A 21,258-nucleotide genomic window follows, 5' to 3' on the forward strand; every position below is an offset into this window, starting at 1 on the left:
AGGGAAAAATGAGAGGAGAAAGATGGGAAAGGCCTTGAGTCCTTGACTCCGAAAGAAACACTGTTAGTTTGGCTGACTGAATCCCTTACCAGGCCACCTCCTTTCTGGCTCCACAGACTGAATAATGGTACTTCAGAAACTTCACATTTTATCTCTCTTTTTTTTTAAAAAATCCTCACTTGAGGATGTTTTCTCAGATGTCTTCAGATAGAGTGGGAGGAGGAGAGACAGAGAAACATTGATATGAAAGGGACACATCAATTGGTTGCCTCCCACATGACCCCCACCAGGGCCAGGGATGAACCACAACAGAGGTGCATGCCCTTGGCCAGAATCGAACCTGCTACTCTTTTGTCTTCAGGCCGATGCTCTACCGCTGAGCCAAACCGGCCAGGACCACATTTTATCTCTTGAATCTGAATCCTTAAATTACATAATTGCTTAACCATCTGAGTTACCCCTTCATGTGAATTGACAATATTATTCAGGATGCACATTTGACATCTTCATTTTAGGAGTCCGGGACACACACGATTGAAGTCATGGAACACTTCACCCATGGGGAAGCACCTATGGTATGGTACTTTCACTTAACATTCATTCAAAGTCCATCCAATTACTTCTATCCAACCCATAAAAATGGAACAAGTCATGAATAGTTTCATCACTGGATCAATCTGACAATCACTTAGAATAAATGGAACAAAATTAAGCCATTTAATTGAGGCAACTTTCTCGTAACTGCAGCCTTTTCCTATTAATTCTTGGCATAGTTTGTGGTATTTGCTTTCCTAGCAAGCAAGATGGCGCTCACGTCAACCCACATGAACAAAGAGGGTTGAAACCCAGTCCGGCAACTACACTCAAAACTAACCATAGTCAATGGGTAACAGATGTTCTGGCCAGATCACCCTCTCATTCACTTGTTAAATCTGGAAACAGTTACTTAACCTAGCAAGCTGCTAATTCTTTTTAACACTGCTGCCCCCAGAACCTTAAGTCTCTTTACTTTTTACCTGTTTTTATTCTTCCATCTCTGCTTATGACTCCTCCAGGCTCGACACTGATGACGTAGATAGGCAAATCCCACTCACTGTGCGATGCTCCCCCTGAAACTGTCATGCCAAGAGATTCGCTGGGGTCTTTTCGGACACTAACCACCTTCTCATGGCATGTGACCACAGGAGGGAGGCGCTAAAGGCACAGACAGAAAAACAAACATGGGTTTGCATTTCCTACAAAAACTACCAAACTTGCATAAATATGGTGGTACTTGGTCTCACAGAGAAAAACACACATGGAGAACCCTTGTTTTGCTGCCCACCCTCCCAAATCCCATAGGCTGACTCAGAGGGAGTTCAAACAGGGCCAGTAAAAATGGAAGGAAAAACAGGCTGGAGACCACTGGAGAAATATTAAGCATATGAAGGGAACTGTACCCAAAAGTTTTCAAGTGATTCATTCATTCCTGATAGTAGTGAGTCAGCACTTCATAAAACTTGTGTTATTCATGAATATCAGGATTTTTTTTTCTAAGTTAAAAAAGTAACCGTATTTTAATTAAATAGTACCTGTTAAGTTTATGCAGGTAATCAATCATAGAAATTCTCAAAGAAAAAGACTGGATTTCATAGATGTTATGACTCTAGACATTCACCATTATCTAAGCACCCCCAATTGGCACCTTTATTCTTTAGCATTTCTAAATAGTATGTATGTAGTCAGTTGTACTTTATTTTATTACATAAAAATATATAAACAAATACATATAAAATATAATATACACATTGTATAGTATACACTGTGGACCAACTTTTGTAAAGCAAATTAAGAGAACTTATTTTGATTCAACAGCACTAAATAGAAAACATGCAAAGCTATATGCAACGTTATTTTGAAGCAGTAATATAGAGAAGATCAAGGGCACTGTTTATCAATAAATACATATCAACATATACTTTTCCAACAACCGTATTCTCCCTGCTAGTGCAGTGACCTAGGGGCCTAAGACTTTGGGTGTGCACTGCAAATAAATATTTATAACACTTGCTCAAACCTCAAAGTCGTCTCTGGCTCAAAACATAACTATGGTTGTACCCAAGGGAAGAAAATTTAAAAACGCATTTGACTAAAAAAAATCAAGGTACAGAAAATAGTGTAAATTTACCTTTTTTTTTTTTTTTTTTTTAAAAATGAGAATTTGTATTACTATTTGCATTTACATAAATAAACTAGAAGAAAAAGTCCTTTCTATTTGAACCCTGTGTGTATATTTTCTATTCAACAAATCAAATGAATTATAATGAAACAAACTTCTATAAATCTGATGCTTGACATCATACAGAACTACTTTACCTGCTAGCACAGGGTCCATTTTAAATGCTTCATTGTGGAGATTAAGCCTAGGCTTTTTGTGCATTTATTGTCTCATGATTTCCTGTGGTTTTAAGTTAGCCATGACTGCTTGACAGCCTTTTGTATTCAGTGATGGTCTATTTCTGTAGCCCTAGCACTGAACATAGCGTTTAAGCGCATTGAAGATGGTAGGTACATGTTTGTTGAGTAAGTGGATGCATAAATTGCAAACTGCCACAAATTGTTTTTGGTAATAATAGAACAATAAATCAGAAATTATGAATAATTAGGGCAAGGTATATGTTACACTTAGTGCTTGTAAGGTCTGGATTGTGTTTATATAAACTCCAGAACCTTGAAGATAATGGTTATCAGGTGAGGGTTGTAAAACTTTCCTGCAGAGAAAAGTTTCAAAATCAGACCAGTACTAGTCCTAGCACTCCAGCTGGGGCCAAGGAGTAGATTCAGAGGGGCTCTCCAGACCTGTTCTTGGCACATAACCTTTTCCCTCCCGAAAAGCACTTAGATACAGGATGTCCCTTCCTTTCATCACCTTTCTCAAAAGAGCCCGCTTGGAGATGTAGGCAGTTCTGAAATGCCCCCAACTTGGCAGGAGCCCTAAACCCAGAGACTCCGCCTGGCTGCCCTGTTGCTTCAGTCCCTTCCTGGGGACAGTCATAAAGCATGTACTCCTGATGCTCACCAAGCAGGCTCCGCTTCATTGTTTCCACGTGTGGGATGGGTATTGTAAGGGAATTGATCAATCTCCCGAGGGAATATCTAAACACAGTATGGAATATTCTGGAAAACAAATGTACCTCATACACATATATCTCTCACACACTAGCTCATTCTTGAACAGCTGCTAATACTTTGTGTGGACGTGTTATACCCCCCACTGATGACAGGTTGTTTGCAGTCTTCTGCAAAATTAAACAGGGACACTGAACATCTTAGACTCACACATCTAGGGCACTTGTGTAATTATTTCTTTAGGCTAATGTCCTAGAATTAAAAAGAGCCTGGGCATTTTACATTTTGATAGATAGTGATAAATTACCTTTGAAATGGTTTTATCATCTACAATCTCACCAATACATTGTGGAAATATTGATTTCTGACAGTTCTGCCAGAAATACTGGGTTTTATCAATATTTACAATATTTCCCCAGGTGAAAACAAAGATTCCAATAATTGAATTGCCTTTCTTTGTAAGTTTGAACACTTTTTATTGTTATCTGGGTTGCTAACGAGATTTGTGATCATGTGATCATTCAAGCTCCCTCTAACTTCATCTCTGAAATGGGTAAGAATGCCCACGTACAGGAAACCTGGGGCTGAAAGAAATGTAACCAAATAAAAGATATGTCTTTTTGGTTAAAAAAAAAAAAAAAAGTGTTATAAAATTCATTTGAAAGTAGCTAGATGACATATTTATGAAATGTTCCAGAAGTTACCGTGGCTTCTTTCCTGCCACTCCAGGTACTAGAAATTCGTGAGGCTTTAACACTTTGTTTAGAATAAATGTTGCTGGAGTAATGTACAGATTGGCCAGGTACACCTTTAAGAAAAGGAAGGAAATATATATTTGTTGCCTACATAGACAGGTCCCAGCAGGCAAACCAACACTCCACAGTTCAAACATCGGATCAGTGAATCACAGATGTTAAGAGCAAAATTGGGACCTGAAACCTAGGACGTCTGACTGAATTCATGCTCTCCCCCACTATACCATTTTGCTTTTAGAGGTAATACTGAAACACATGATCTAAATTTATCAATTTTCAGGTACCTGTCAGAAAAAAAAAAAAAAAAAAGGCATGAAAGAATTAATCATTCAATTTTTCCAGGAAGAGTTTAACTAGTTCATTGACTAGAGAACTGAACCCGGATCCAATTCTGTCAAATAAAATCATGACATCTACGATCTGAATGCGGAAAGCTGTGTCTTGGTGGCTGCACAGGTGTGTCCTTTCTGTTTATAGACGCGACTTCCTGGAGAGCAGAACCTTCTTGTACCCCCTCACCTCCCAAATGGCCTTTCTGCACTGAGCAAACAGATGTTTCACGGAGCAACTACAGGCTCAGCAGACATGACTGGACTACCCCAGATAAGCAGTGTGTGTCCAGTGTCTCCCACAACATCAGCCTTCCATACCCTAGACACCTCCATACCCTAACTTTGATGGGGGAGGGGCGAGTTAAATACAGCAGAGATCTTCATTTCCATCTCTTCTCTCCACGCCCCTTCCCTACTTGGGAGACTTCAGGATGCTCCCTAATGTTGAAAACATGATTTATGACGAAATAGTTTAAGCTGATTAAAACATATCGGGGCACCTGTGTACTTTATCATTCAGCTATAAAAATACATGATAGGATATTTGCTTTGGATTTTTAAGAAAACATTTTAGACATTTAAAAAGTACAAAGATGAACATAACAACCTGCCCATGTGCCTCGCAACCTGGCGTCGGACATAAATGTCCATTATAGTCGAAGTCCCTCTCTGACTCCTCTCTGGTCACATCCCTTTCCTTTCCCACAGAGGCAACCACAGTCCTAAAGGTGATGCCCATTATTCTTTAATTTTTCAATTCACTAAAACCTTTTCTGTCCCACAAATCTTGGTTTGCCTTCTTTGGAATTTCTTTGAGTAATTTAACTTCCTGATTTCAAAAAGCCACGTTGTTTCCTAAACAAAATACAACTTTAGTAGGATCATAAAAAACCAAATCAAAGAGCCATATATGTCTTAGCTTCATGTTGAATATGCCACTTTTGGTGTGTGTGAGAGAGAACTATAGAAGGCAGAACTATAAATTAAAATGAACATAATTACAACTTCTACTGGACCAGTTTTTTATGTATGTTTTCTAGGAATTAAACATACGAGGGTTACATAAAAAAATTGATCAGATCCTCTTGGCTCTTTCCACGGTTCATTATGGTTAGGGGAAAGGATTATAAAATCACAGTGCTGGTGGAAGCTTCATTCTTAGTGGTTTAATGAACTAGAATATAATGCGATCTAGTTAAACTATAATCCATTAATTATATTAAAAGTTTAATTAAGAGAATAAACTAGTTTTCTATTAATAAATAGCATTAGTTTAATTTAAACACACTAATGGTATTTACTAGTGAAAAGACACCAGGGAGTCCTTATCCATAAAATGTTTCAGCAGGAGGCACTTAATCTGTTGAGAATGCTTATTGTAAATAAACCTGGAATTTATGGATTTATGGGGCATGGCTGGCTGCAGGGCTGGTGGAAGGGAAGGGGGATACAGCCTTGTAGGCTGTGTGATTAACAGCATAAAAAGCAGAGATGTTCCAAAATCAAAATTTTGAGTATTGTTTTTACATCAAAAATTCAAACTCGTGAAACATAGCCTGATGTGGTATGTAGGCATTCCCTAACCTGATGCACGAAGAATGGGCTAGCTGTAAGCATATTTTTTTAGTTACAAGTGATTTAATGAAACCGGATCCCAGCAGAAATGATGGCTAGAAACTCATCGCCATCACAATAGGATGCCAAGCCAAAGCTACAGGACTCAGCTTGGTCTAAGCAGGGTTTGTGTTGCTCAGACACCCATTCAAATGGAGAAGTCATGTTATTGTCTTTAACATTGGCCACAGACACAAGTAGCAATTGGGCTGAGTCACCTCATTTAAAGAGAGGCTGCACATTGCTGCATTCTGCCTTCAGATACATGCTACGTCATCTACAGTGTAAATTTTTTTTTTCTGGATTTGAATTCCATAAGATAGGACATGTGCTCTTTGGTTTGCCCAACCCCCACCACTCCCTAACGTTACATGAACTTCAAGTGTTTATATTATTTTTCTGGGTCCTTCTGCAAAAACAAACATCCTAAAATTAGCAGGGGAATTGTTCATTTTCAGACAGACTGGGAACTTCAAAATCCAGAAGCCAAGCAAACCTCTTGTTTCATTTCAAAGTGAATGAAAAACAGTCCTTAAACAAAATGACTCGAAATAACATGACATCTATTTGGCTTCAACTGGAAATTATGAGGTCTACAAGATCAGGTTTCAAAACTCTCCTGCACTTTCCTCTCTCCTGCTTAGATGGGAGACACCTGTTATCCCACCAGGCCTCGAAGATGGGACTTGGGCTTTTACTTTTACAAGACAGGTCACATAGTATTTAAGTGATGAAGTCCAGAGATGACACTTAGAAATGTTCAAGTGTGCAGCTTCCCAAGAAATAGCTCCCCGCAGAAGCAGTGGACAGACCCTGCAGGGCCTCACCTTGGGATTGGTGCTCCTGTCTCCTGGCTCTGGGGACCCGCTGCCGTTGCTGCTCCAGCCGGCTTCCTGAGAGATGTCAGGACTCCGCTGACGAGCCTGGCGGGACACCACGAGGTGAATGCGCCTCTCACTGGCCTGGGCGATAAGACACAGGCATTAACCCCTCAGAGCTTCCATCCCAAGCATCCAGCACCACGGTTACCAAATGTGTGTTGGGTTTTAGCTTTTTTATGGGAAAAAGGTGTTTTCAAGTATATTTCATGGCAGTGCCCACTTTGTAATTTGACAAGAACACAAGAGTCATTTCCTTTATCCAGTGAATGGCTCTACTGTACACAGCCTGAAATGTCTGAAAACTCTGCCTGATAGAATAGGATGTACAGCGTCAAGTAGGAGCCCAGTGTAACCCCAGACCAAAGGTCTAAGACCAAAAGCATCCACGGTAAAGAAAAAAAAGCGGAGCCCTGGCTGGTTTGGCTCAGCGGTTAGAGCATTGACCTACGGTCCAGAAAGACCTGGGTTCAGTTCCCGCTAAGGGCACGTACCTCGGTTGCAGTTTGTGCCCACCCCGGTTGGGTTGTGCAGGTGGCAACCACTTGATGTGTCCCTTTCATGTTGATGTTTCTCTCTCTGTCTCCCTCCATCTGAACAAAAATCAAAAAATTGTCCTCGGGTGAGGATTAAAAAAGGAAAAAAGCGGAGTTAGTGGCAGCAACATTATTACTGTAGGACAAGAAATTCTGTGCCTGGTGGTTTCAAACCTTTGTGTATTGGAGAAGATGAGCACCTCAGACCTACAGGATGATTTCATGGGTTTGAACACAGCCTGATTAAAGGCCTGGGCTTTGAGTCTTTATGTTTTATGTGACTGCCATTAATTCTGGCTACTAGTCCTCTCTGCTATGTACACTGATACTTGGACCGAGCATTCCAAATAGCAAATATATTGCTTATTGGTAAGGTCCATTCCACTCCATAAATGTACAAACTGGCTTTCTGCCACAGAAGAGTTCCATGTGTGTTACAGAGCATGGGTCCCTGTCCCAGAACTGCTGATTTCTGAGGCCCGAGACCTGCAGGGCAGTTAGACTAGACCTTGGACCGGGAAACAGACCTGAGCAGGGCTCCCCCATGGCGCCAGCGATGTAGCCACTGAGCTCACCCGTCCCTCTAGTAAAAGCCAACAGTGGCTGAGGTGTAGCTAGATTTGATGAGAAAAGGTCCCCTCCAAAATACTAGATTTGGGGACCAACCACAGCAGAACTGGATATTAGCCTGCCTGCCTGCCTTCTGTTGCAGGCGTGGTCATCAGACGACGAGAAAAAGTCAGGTCCTGAAAGAGGCCATGGAAAACGCTCATGCTTTTCTCCATGAGCTCAGAAAACGGGAACTGAACTAGCTGCTTCCTGCCTCTGCATCCTCCGTCCCATAGCACATAACTCACTCCCACTCTCAGGAACTAGGACTCACTTTAAAACCTTCAGCAACAAGAACCCACCAACGAAATCAGATCCCCGTTGTCCAGCACTGATCAGTCCAAACCTTCATGACTTTGTATCCTTATATTAATAAACATCTCTCCTCAGGGCTTTCTTAAAATGTAGGGGTCATCAATCAGGTGGTTGTACATTAGATGAACTTTTAAAAGCAACTGCTGAAGCACCACAAGCTTGTCTATTGTGAACCTCACAGTAGGTGGTGGGCTAGTCGAGCGGATTCATTTCACATAAATTTAGAAAATCCTACCTACCAGGACTCGAAAGGAAAGTTCCAATCCTCCGCTCACCCTCCTTCACGCCCAGCCCAGCCATCACTTCTGCTGGTCTGTCCGCTACTGGCCCTTCTCCGTCCCTTCGCCTGTCTTGCCTCCCCTGGTGCTTTTCATCACATATAAAGTCTGTGTCAGAACAGAACAGAAACAACAAGCCCAGGAAACAACAACGACGCTGATGCAAAGAACTCAGGCGTTAGTCGACTCAGTTCAGTTCTTGGAAGAGCGTTTTGTAATCATTGTCTCTTGCTTTATGCTGTACCCCCCACTTATCTCAATGAGGTTATCTCTGGGAACTTTCTGAAGCAAAAATTATTGAGAGATAAGAAATAGCAAACATTCAAGTTCAAATGTCAATGGTTGAGCTCAAACGTGCTTATCTTCAGGGAAACTCCAGCGTTTCCAAGGACCGGGCAGCAGGCTTGTCTGAGCCAGCACACTGGGCGGCACGCGCTTTGGGCCAGGAACGTGACCACCTCATGGAAGTTGAGAAAATCCGAGACTTGCCAGGAAAATCCAAAATGGCAAGGAGCAGACTGCAAGGGCCATTCAGTTCACGTTTCCGAGCGTGCATTTCTCACTGGGTTTTCAAATGCTGACTTTTATTAAGTTGCTGGCGGGAAGAACACGCCAATAGATGACCCTGGTATCGATTTACGTGGAAATGAGCTCCCTGCGAGGCTGGGTCCGTGGCTCTCATCAGCCACCTTATAAATTGCTCTCAGGGAGGCTGCATCCGATGCACTCTCTTTCCCAGCGTTTGAAGTCAGAGGTGGAAAATGGGCTAATGTGTTTGTCCTGGCTCCCAGCTCTCAGGAACAGCTGGATTCAGGGTCGAAAACAGGCCTTAGCATCAGTCTTCCTTTCCACGGAGGTGACTCTGGTGTGAGTGTGGAGTGAGCGTCAGAAGGCGGGTGAGGGCGAGACACGCAGAGACGGCATGAAGGCGAGCCCGGCAGACACTTGTTTATTTCACACACACACACACACACACACACACACACACACACACACACACGTGCCAGGGAGATGGGCACAGCGGACCTGTCATTTAAATACACACGCCAAGGAAGAACATGCTACAGGCCGGAGGTGAGGCAGCTTCTCTCTCGCACCTCCTGGAGAGTGGTCGTTTGGACGGGAGGACTGGTTGACAGTCGTGGCTAGCTCCAGTGGGAGCCACGGCGAAAGCTGGGTCCTTTTCACTTACGTTTCCTCTCCCTTCTCCCGAAACATCCTCAGTTTTGCTCCAGGCAAACTGGGCACAGTGATTACAGGCCGCATGGCCTGACTGCACTACCAGATCGTCCTTTCTCTTCCAAGAGTCCAGGCATTAAACTTCCCCTCTCCTTTGTCTATGCGTTCAAGGAAAGGGGCCCAACGGCAGCCACATTCTCCCTGTGGACCTCCGCTCGCTGGCAGCCACCCTATCCCCCTGGCTGACGTGCGCCCGCTCTCGGAGACATGGCTCCTGCCCGCACGGCACTTGTCCCACCTCAGGGACAGTGGGGAGCAGGTGCCATGAGACAGAGATGGGGAACACACATTAGCGTTTCAGAGGTAGAACCAATTACTTCTATGTGAAAAGACAGGAAAATCCTACTATTCAGAGAAAGGCGGAGGGTTAAAACAATAGCATTTCTCATGGAGAAGCTTGGTTTTTGTTGTTTTTGTTCTGTTCAATGGCTGTCTTTCTCTAAGCATTTGAAATTTGACTCAAAACTGCCAATAATATTTATATGATGGGAGTAAGCAGAGGCCATAGAAGGAAACCACTGTCTGGCAGCCTCCTTTATAGGAGCCTGTTTTAAAGTAATAAAATCCCATCTCGAATAGGTGGAAGGAGGAGTCTGGGAGGGTCTTGTTCTAGCACCGTCTGCCTGGAAATAGTTCTTTTCTCTACCAGATTTACTACGGCTGATAAGAACTGCTCATATCATCAGGATGCAGCATGGACAAGAAACTTCACAGGACAGAACGACAAATATGAAAGATGCTCCTGCCCGAGGAGCCAGGAGACACACCTTGCGGAGCCAGTTACTGGAGGAGAGGGGTCTTTCTACTGTCCTGGCATCACACGGGTCCGTGAGGTGGCAGAGAGAGGCCAGCCATAAATAAAGGCACAGCAAGAGTGGACAGAGTACTTGAAATTCAAAGTATACATTTCTCACCTAGTCAAAGGCTTCACCTAGTCATCTGTAAAGGATTGGACTTAAGCCAAATGATTTATAGAATTTGCTGCTTTTAGAAATATATATGCATATGCTTAAATAAAATGTTTGGTAAACTTTGCAGTTTAGGTGGGTTCATTCATTGTGCTTCTTGTGTCAGCTTTATAAAGTTTCAAGCTGGGAGTCACCGCATTCACCATTCCCTGCCGAGCCCCGGTGTCCCAGGGTTTTGTTCCATAGAAACACCTGGAAGAGGAAAACTCCAAACGGACTGTTGGGCCTGGAGGCTGTGCTGCTCAGAGCAGGCCAACCCCATATGCAGCGCCCGTTACAACACAGTGCAGGCCCACGGGGACCCACGGGGACTGGGTGGCTCTCTTGTTGCAAAGACGTGTGAGGGGCATCGTGGATTTATAATAATGTAAGCTATTTACCGAGCTTGTCTCTGCTTAGCATTTCATCCATCAACACCAGAGGTTTTACTTATTTTTTAAATGTGGTGGTATTATCCGTGTAATTTATGATTGAAGTGATTGAGTTTAAATTCCAACTCTAAATGGTTTTATTGTCAGTAGAGATGCATTCATGTATTTCATCTTTTTTTTTTTCTTTATTGATTTTTAGAGAGAGGAAGGGAGAGGCAGAGAGAGAGAGGAACATGGATGAGAGAGAACATCGACTGGCCACCTCCTGCATGCCCCCACTGGGGATCAGGCCCACAACCTGGGCATGTGCCTCGACCGGGAATCGAACCAGCTATCTCTTGGTGTGTGGGTCGATGCTCAACCACCGAGCCACACCAGCTGGGCCGACTATCTTTTAAAAAATTCATTCTTCTTCTGCATACCCCACTCGTTTCTTTTCCAAGGGTCCCAGCGGGAAAAGTCTAGCTTTAACTGACTTTCCGTGTACTTGCGAGGATGGTTCTTTCCGTGCTGTTTGGGGTTGCCCCCGTCAGCTTCCCTTCCAGCCGCTCAGTGTCATTCTCAGTTCATCTGTCCTGTGCTCGCAGAGCCCTGGGGAACTTGGAGAGCCGGTTCCATAAAGTTAGAAAGTCAGAGGTATGGAAGAGATGCCGGACATCATCGAATCCAACATTCTCTCTAGCTCCTGCTTCAATTCCCCTGCAAAATCTTTGCCATGTTGCCACGGGGCTCATGCTCCACTGTCTCAGATGACAGTGAACTCTGCGTCCCCATGTGGCCCAGGCCACTTTTAGATAGCACTAATTAGAAAGTGTGTCCTCAGGTTGAGCTTAAATTTGCCCTTCTCCTGCTTGTCCATTGGTTCTAACCATGTCCTCTAGGGAAACTCCAAGTCAACTTCCACATGACCACCTATTTGAAGATAATTCTCACTGTCCTCCCCTAGCCCTTTTCCTTCCCAGGTCAAATATTCCTAGTTTCTTCAATATTTAATGTATTTCCAAGCCACCTCAAAAACTTGATGAACTCTGAACTCATTCTAATAATCGTGTGCGGGTGCACACGTACACATACAACAGAACTGGACCTAGAAAACAAGTTCTAGTCTGACCAGCACAGGGTAGGGTATATTTTTTGCTAATGGACTAACTGTACCCAGAAGCCCATTGTGCCATTTCATACATGCACAGGGGATTGTCTCTATGTTCTATGAAGCCAAGAACTCAACAGATGTTCTTGGCTTCATCATTACTGGTCAATTGGAAGATGACAATGAGGTCCCAGAACCCCACTATGTGGGACAGCACTGCAGCCTAGCTCTGAGGTCATGTATGGTACACAGACCATCCACGGCTGCACAGACAACACAACAGGGTTACTGATTGATATGCTAGAAAAATACCTGGTGACAAGGCAATGTACTACACAACGAGGTACAGAAAAAAAGTCCTCACCCTAACCCTCCTTCCAGTGAGCGAGAGAACTTCTGAGAAACAAAAGTACCTCTCACTGAGCAGAAAGTTAGGGGCTCCAGAAACATAAATCCACAATGAGCTAATGGTACGCTGCAAGCTGATATCCCCCTATGAACTTCATGAAATCAAATCTGGGGTGTATCAGTTTGTTCACCATGGAAATGGTAGTACCTCACATAGCGCCAGGCACATTTAAAAAGAATTTGTGAATATCTTCTGCTGGAGAGGCAGCAGCTGCTTTAGTGAACTAAGAGCAACCAGAGTCTGGCCAAGGAAAAAAGAAATTAAGGAGGCTTTGAGGAAAAGAGATGAATAAGAACCTTTGGATTTGACCAGGGTAGAAAAGCAGATTTGACATAGTAATTTGGTGTGTTTTCCCCACTAGATTGTAGCTCCATGGTCATCCTTACATTCGTAGAAGCACGTATCTTTTAGGGACTAAGAAATTAATGATGCTGGTATGACATATGCAAGGTCATACAGATGTCAGTGACAAGGTCAAAATAAGAATTTAGTTCTTGAGTCCCTGAACCTGCTGATTGCTGAGTCAGCAGAAGGACCCAACTCCTTTGCCTGAAACAACTTTTCTTTATTGGTGTCTAGAAGTTACTCTCATGGTCAACTCTTTTCTGTGGTAAGAAAAATGTGCATGTGAGGGCTATGTAGGTTGGAGAAAGGTAATGAAGTTTCAAGATCTCCTAATATTTGCAATGTGTAGGAGTGATGAGGGTCACTCCTAAAATTTGAAGCTGTACAGTTTACCAAGTTATGCTTTACCCCAAGTGCATGACATTTGGAGGTCTATGTAAAAATCATTTGAACTGTAAGAATTTGGTTCAGAAGCATGTTTTTTTAAGTCTATGTATTAGTCTATTAACCGTACTATAACATCATGCTAAGCAGATTTGTTTAAATAGGGATTTGATTCTGTCTTAGCTGTGCGGATCTGTAAAGAAGCTCACAGACCTGTCAGACCTCATTTCGCTGGCAGTTCTTCCTGGCTCCAGGGAACCAGCTATGCAGCGGAATACGTGAGCTGGAATCACGTATAGAACAGAAGTAGGTAACGTGTGTACTTCCTTATTTTTTTTTCTGGTTCTGTCTAAAGGCCAATCATGTTCTTTTTAAAAATATGAAGAGTCTTTTTGCCAATTCTTTGAAGAAATAACTTTTCATTTAAATATTAATTCATGCAAAGGGGGGGAATCACACATATGTCAGTATTAATAAAAACCCATCTTATCACCACTGGCTTTGAATTTTTTTTTAGTTTTGCGCCGAGTCTGGAAGTTGCCTGGGGGGGGGTGGAGGAAGGCACAAGGAGGATACTCGGATTTGAAATCCATAATTACTTTCTTCGTTTATTAAATGTACATATTTGAACTGCTGAGTAGATAAGAACTCACTGACCCAGAAGGCAGATAGGCAGAGCCTCTTGGAGGAGGCATAGCTCAGAACAGGTCCTTCTCGTATGGCTATCGGGTAGACGCATGCTGAGCTGCCAAGGTTTTAGATGTTCAAATGTCTCTTTTAGCCTCTAGGTTCTCAAATCTTTGGTCCATATTTCTTTGGTCTCTCATTTTAGCTGTGACACCAGACAGTTCCACAAAGCTGTCTCTGTCATACAGTTACTCCAGCCACAGTGCTCGTAAATCTTAAATAGACATGGAGGAAAATAAAGTTGTACTAAGTTCTACATAAGTCAACTGCCCCGTAGTTGCAGTTTCCGACTCCTTAGATTTCTCCTCTTCGGGAGACTCTCAGTGTCTCTAATTCTGGGATCTGGCACCCAGGGCTGCTGCTGAGTAAGCTGAGGTTAGGAGTCCACACATGTAAACTTAGTCAGATTTAAAACAGTTGTGGCTTCTCTGTAATCACTTTTCCCTGAAATAAAGTAGAGCGAGGCCGAAGTGCGGGACTGTGGGAGAAAACATGACCAGAGGACATGTTGTCTGGCAATTTCTTTGTCAGGCAAATATGAGTCATGGACAAGGTACAAGGCCAATGCAGCCAAGGGTTGGTAGGAAATCTGAGTTTAACCTTTGAAGGGTATTTAGTTTAAGACCCGCAGCCTGGTGTGTGTTACAAGTATCACATAAATAAAATTCACTCTTGAGATTGCTTAACTGGGTTTTCCCAGCATTCTTTTTTTTTTTTTTCCATTCTATTTTTTCCATTTTTTTCCAACTAGCTTTGCCCAATTTAAAAAAAAATAAATTATCCTCTCCTGCTTATAAAGCATGCTGGCTTTGTTTAGTAAGCAGAAGATTCTTTTAGGAAGTCCCACTATTAGGCAAGATTTCATAAATTAACTTTCTCAGGGAATAAAATGTTTTTCCTCTTCTGTTACTAATCTACAAAAGTAGCATGCCATATGTAATCATATGTAGAATGCCAAATTTTTCCAAATGACATGAGTAAGGGAGTTTTTGTTTTGCCTGTTGCGAAGTCGAGTTGGCAGATGATCTCTAGGATGAGTGCAAGTTGTACGTTTGACCTGCAGAGGGCGTTAACAAATGTAACACAAACATGGATGAATACCTAAAAGTCACGTTTCTAAAGAGAAAAAAAAAAAAATCATGCCTAGAGTGCAGTTTCTTTATGAAGAAAAACAACAAGAACTCTTCCTTCTTCATGGGTTCATGCTTTGGCCAACATTGTCTATTTTCTGTCTCACCAGTTCTCACACACAGGCAGGAACCTGAATGCTGGCTTGATTGACTGGATTTCAGATCAGAGATGGGGACATATTCCAAGTTCTACAAGGCCAGGAACCGTGTCAGTCTTGTTCCCCATTGTACCGCCCACTTCTTGGCACAGCCAATAATAACTGAACAAATAGAAGCAGACAAAAACAGAGATTCTGTCTTGGGGACAAACAGCATGTGAAAATAGAGTTGGTGCTTGTTCTTTGGTAAATGGTTTGACAAAAAAAAAATCCCTTTGAGATGGAATGTGTATATTATATTTTATATATATTTACATTTTTATAATTTGACTCGATTTATGTATTCAACAAATATGTATTGAGTGTCTACTATTGCCATTTCTCTAAGTGCTTGAGATGTAATACTCTACTGTACGAGGCTAAATTGGCAGGTAACAATAATGAGTTGATAGTAAAACAAAATAAAGCAGATTGGAGGATACAGAACTGGGAGTAGCAGATGCTATTTTAAGTGGGATTGTCAGAAGTGACAGCTGAGAAGGGACCTGACTGTAAGTGTGGGAGTGAGTCACACAGGTATTTGGAAGAGTCTTTCAGTCAGAGGGACAGCAGGAACGTCAGCCCTGAGGTGAGGAAGTTCTTGAAATGTCTGAGGAGAAGCAAGAAGGCAATGTGACCGAGCCCGAGCCGGGGAAGCCGAGGGGAGAGGTTCTAGTATTCTAGGAGGTGAAGTTGGAGACGTAAGTGGAGGTGAGATTACGTTCGGCTCTGCAGACCAGTGTCAGGTTTGGGGGATTTTATAATCTACGTGTCTTGGGAAGCATCAGGGAGCAGAACACGAAAGGGAGATGACGGCACTGGCTGTGAAGGCCATTCTAACTGCTGTGTGAGGAGCGGAGGGGGAGGACCGAGTGTGGAAGCACGAGACCAGGCAAGAGGTTCTTGGCTGAGACCAAGGTTGATGGTGGCCTGGCTGAAGAATGTCATGGAGTTGGTGACAAATGGGTTGTGGGAGGTGGATACTGAACAGAGTAGATTCTTTTGGCCCATGTAACTGGGTGAATGATGGAGCCGTTCTTAGAGACTGGGAGAGACTGAGGGACGAGCAGGCATGACAGCGGGTGGAGTGGAAGGAAGCCAAGGATTCGGTTCTGGACACGAATATGAGATGCCTGTTAGACATCCACGTGCAGAAACCAAGCGGGCAGTTGACTCTGCAGTGTGGTGTTCAGCGGAGAAGTTGGGGCTGGGCATATGAACTTGGGAATAGATAAAATAAACTCCAGAGGGAAATGCCTCTTGTGAATGCTTCTGTTTGCTACCTGTACGACCCCACAGCCTGTTGGGACGATCCATCAGGCTGAGAATCACCTTGGAATTGGGACACCAACAAGAGCCACAGTTCAGGGGCCACAATGTGTCCTTCCTATCCTGGTGGATGAAGCAAGCAGGGCAAGTCCCCTGGCCCCTCTGCCTCAGATTGTCCACATTTAAAATGACAGTATCATCCTCCATTTGGTTCTCCTCAAAGAAGAGGTTGTAAGACACACACAATATTGAAAGGTGTTGCCAACACCTGGAAGAACTCCATGGCTGGGACCTTAGCGGGGGAGGTTTATTAGAACTTAGATAATCAAGTCCTTGTGGGGGCTGGCTCTGTGTTCTGTCATCTTCCATGGAATGCGGTACAAGATTCAGTCAACTACTGATGCTGACTCACTTCAGTCGCTACGTGGAAGTTAACATGACGGATAGTTGCAAATACTTCTTAGACATCATGCTCTACGTATTAACCATTTCCCTAATAGCCTTTTAGCGACATGTTCTTTTGTGTTGTATCTCATTAGGATGACCCTCCCTGCCTTGTCCACCCAGAGAACTTATGATGCCTCAAAGCCCCAGTTCAAGATCTTCCTCCTCGGCTGGGCTGGCGTGGCTCACTGGTTGAGTTTTGACCCATGCACCAAGAGGTCATCTGATTCCCGATCAGGGCACATGTCCAGGTTGTAGGCCTAATCCCCACTGGAGGGGAGGGGGGAGGGCGTGCAGGGTGTGGCAATCGATGTTCTCTCTCTTTTGTGTTTCTCTCTCTCTCTCCCTCTTTTTCTAAAATCAATAAAGTTTTTTTAAAAAAATATCTTCCTCCTCTGAAGAATTCTTAGGCCCATCTAAGCAGAAGTCTCTCCGTTATCTGTACTGGCACAGTGCTTGAAGTCTGTTACAGGACTAGCACACCATATGGCAGTAATTTAGAAAAAGTCCACCTCCCCTTTTACACTGTGGGCTCCTTTGGAAGGACAGCCTACTAGTCATCATCTCTGTTCTCTGCGCCTAACCCAGGGCTAGTCAAACAGCAGAAATGTAGTACATATTGAGTAAATTAAGTGAATAAATGGATTAGGATACAAAAATCAAGAACAAAGCCCATTCCTCTAAGCATAAAGCTGGAAGCTCAGTGAACTTCAGAAAAACTAATGGTGACTCAGCCAAAGTTAGCAAGATGCATGCTGGGGCTTGGTGATATCATACTAGTTGGAAAGTGAATTAGTTTGGAGCAATGCCATGCTATTGGGAACTCTATTTACCTAGATGATCAATAATTCATATATCTCTTTTAATAGGGGATTTCCTCCCAAATTCATATTCAAGTTTCTGTGGGCTTTCCAGAGGGACGTGGATGTAGTCACAGAGACGAGGCTTAGCCTTAGCCAATCCCATAGCGGCTCTGTCCACAGGATTACTGGAAGGTGCACGGCACAGCTTCCTGCGACAGTCAGTACAATGGGATGACTTGACTGTGTCCAGCAAGTATCTAAATGACCCCTGGGTCTGCAACTAACATACTGGGTACAGGGATGACGCAACCCTGCTGACCTTGAGTGTTCTAACCTAGTGAGCTTGCAGCACATAGCCTGGTGTGTTTACCTGCATCAGACTGGATGGCTGGCAAGACCTAAGGAATGTCCACGACCCCAAGACACATTATTTGCTTGAGTAATGTTCTTACATGGCCCTTTGATCTTGACTCCTCCAACAGGAGGCACTGCATGACATGTTGGTAGTGACAGGGCAGGGGGTCAGGCAATGGACACTCCTACTCAAACTGGGAGTCTCTGACTGGGACGGATCTAGGAAAGACCTGTGACCTACCTGGATCAGATGAGCTGCGCTTTCCGGGCTGCCGTATCGGAGGTCATGTCCGTTGATGGCTAACACACGATCGTTCTCCTCCAGCTGACCGTGGCGGTCCGCCACACCACCATCCAACACGTTGAAGATGAATACTCCAGGTTCATCTACCTTGCGCACCAGTTTTATTCCAAGCTGCTCCTCAGGGCTGCTTTTGTTGAGAACCACATGGAAACTGTCATCCCGGGGTCCGTAGGTGTCCAGAGCCTGCCCGTTGCTCCTGCTCCGGAACTTCTGCTCACGCAGCACTGTCAGCCACAGCACCTGGCAGGGCTGCCGCAGGAGGCGCAGGGCGTAGTTGTGACGTACGTTGCTGATGTCCATCCCGTTGACCTGGGGGGAGGGGACCCAGCAGTCAGCTCTACCTGCCACGACCCTTCCCAGAAGACCCAGGCCCACAGCACCACCGGAGCCATTCCACGAGCAGCTCTGCTCTGTTCGGGTGTCCCCATCTTCCAGTACCACTGCACCCCCTGTCGTGAGGTCCCTGTGCCACCTGTTCAGGTCTTTCTCAGTGGAGACCATCTCGCTTCCATCTCATCCTTACACAAACCCCCAGATTTATTTATGCAGTCCTAACACACTTCTGTTGCCAGACTTATTTTTTCAGTTGGGGTGGGGGAGAAGAAGGAATAAAAAGTAGAAAAAGGCAAACGAGGATAGAAAATTTTCCAGTGAGCTGAAATGATAACAGTGAACGGTTGTTCAATTCCAACTCAGTGACATTTTCTTACTCAAAGTCCCCAAATGTATTTTTCTTCTGGGGTCACCCATACTGGAACTTCAGGCCCCACTACTGTGTGTGTGTGTGTGAGTGTGCATGTGTTTGTTTATTGGCGAGTGTGTGTGATAGAGTGCATGTGTGTGTGTGCGTGTGCATCTGTGAGTTGTGAGAGAGAGCCGGGGAGAGGGAGAGGGGGTGGGGGGAGAGTAAGGTCTGCAAGGTCTTTCACCCATATTCTCAACTAAAGAAAAAAAAAATCTCTCTGCAGTTTCAAACAAACTGATGTGAATAGAAGTTTCCAGGCTCATTTATGGAAAGGCTGAATCACTTTATGATGCTACTTAAATGTCCTCAAGCTCAGCCCTCTCGTTTGTGCCTCTTTAAAGACCCGCAGATGGATACTTCGCGGGGATTTCTGGCTTCCACGCTCCTGGCCAGGCAGGCCCAGCTGAAGGCTGCAGCCCCGCGGCAGGCCCTGCTCTGGGAGAGCGCCGTTTCGCAGCAGCTCTGCGCTCTGTCCTTGTGGAGGGAGGTCCCACGGAAGGGAAACAACCTTCTTGAGTATCTGTGGCTTGGTAAGATTTCTTGTACTTCCAGCCAGTTGTTAGAGGAACTTCGCAGTGAGATTCTAAAAGGCCTCAGTGTGCGATCCGGTCGGTCCTTGCTGCGTCCCCTGGGCCGGAGGGAAGTTCCCTCTGCAGACACGGCTCACCGCCTCTGCCCAAGCACAGGTGAGCTTGAAGACCTCGCTCTGCTTGGTCACCGTATCCTGTGTCTGGTTTCCGCCGTCACGCCCAGGCCAAGAGCAGTTCAGGGTCACTTGCTAAACATTCCTGGCAGCCCTTTTGCCTGCAAGTGCCAGTTGAAGGCTATAAGAGTTGACTTGTTTTATTATGTAACCCTCCCAGGCAGCATAGTTGACACCAGAACTGGGTGGACGCCACGCGGAGTATCACCGATTGCACCACGACTGTCCCCTGGGGTTGATGGGCCCTGCCTTGTACTCCACCCTTGAAGGCCAATGGGAATTGCAGTTTTTCTACAATATGTGCTTTTAATGTTCTCTTATTCCAATGAAAAATAACTTCTTGCCAAAGGAACTGCTCACGATGTGTCAGGAGCTGGCCCCTCCGCGACCTAGAAGGGTGGGCTGGAACTGTCCTCTGAGTATCAGAAAGGAAATATATGACCAGGGGGAAATTTCAAATTCCTTTTGGCACATGCTCGACTTCTGTCTGATAAACAACTCTTCCTTTATCCTTTCCCCTCTTCTGAAAATTCCTCCCTAATGTCCTTCCCTTCAACCAAGCCTCAGAGGACAGTAATACCCAAAGCATTCTGCTCCACCACCTGTCTCCCTGGAATGTCTGTGGGTTGGCAGGAATAACTTAGGGATGAATTTTTTTCCCCCACAGAGGACCATTAAGCTACAGGAAATTTACTTTAGAGCCGTGTGTGAATGTGAGTGATTAGATAAAATACAAAGTGTTCCATTAATCTAGTCTAAAAACAGTTTCAGAAGATACATGCTCCAGTTTTATATTATGTTAATGTTACTTAAAGTAGGAGGAAGGAGTAGAAAGAAGGAGAGGAGGAGGAGAAGGAAGAGAGGGAAGGTAGAGGGAGAGAAGGGGGAAGAAAGAAGAAGGAGGGGAACAGACAAAATGATAGAGACAGACAGAAATATTTATATACAAATAGAAAGGAGAGTGAAAGAATGAGAAAGACAGAGCGGGACAAAGACCTATCTCAATTAAATTACAAATCTCACACAAAGAACATCTCAACATATTAACTATGGAAAGTGACTGCTCCACATTTATTTTAGTATTCCTTCCATCCATCCATACTTCCATCCTTCCTTCCATCCATCCATCCATCCATCCATCCATCCATCCATCCTTCCTTCCATCCTTCCTTCCTTCTATCCATCCATCCTTCCATCCATCCATCCATCCATCCTTCCATCCATCCTTCCTTCTATCCATCCATCCTTCCACCCATCCATCCTTCCATCCATCCTTCCATCCTTCCTTCCTTCCATCCTTCTATCCATCCATCCTTCCTTCCATCCATCCACCCTTCCTTCCTTCCTTCCTTCCTTCCTTCCTTCCTTCCTTCCTTCCTTCCTTCCTTCCTTCCTTCCTTCCTTCTTTCCTTCCTTCCATCCATCCTTCTATCCTTCCTTCCTTCCTTCCA

General features: G+C 44.2%; 1 protein-coding gene across 2 annotated transcripts in view; it reads right to left on the minus strand.

Moving 5' to 3' along the window:
• Positions 1–21,258, minus strand: part of LNX1 (ligand of numb-protein X 1) — a 90,309-nt gene that overhangs the window by 6,845 nt on the left and 62,206 nt on the right. For both annotated transcript variants that reach the window (XM_036252189.1, XM_036252180.1), the window contains exons 5-7: positions 18,297–18,668; positions 6,637–6,771; positions 1,017–1,194 (exon numbers count right to left, since the gene is read on the minus strand). In XM_036252189.1, coding sequence (XP_036108082.1) covers positions 1,017–1,194; positions 6,637–6,771; positions 18,297–18,668 — 685 coding nt within the window. The remainder of the gene's footprint in view (positions 1–1,016; positions 1,195–6,636; positions 6,772–18,296; positions 18,669–21,258) is intronic.

Source organism: Molossus molossus, unplaced genomic scaffold (genome assembly GCF_014108415.1).
Source record: "Molossus molossus isolate mMolMol1 unplaced genomic scaffold, mMolMol1.p scaffold_m16_p_1, whole genome shotgun sequence".
Classification (NCBI taxonomy): domain Eukaryota; kingdom Metazoa; phylum Chordata; class Mammalia; order Chiroptera; family Molossidae; genus Molossus; species Molossus molossus.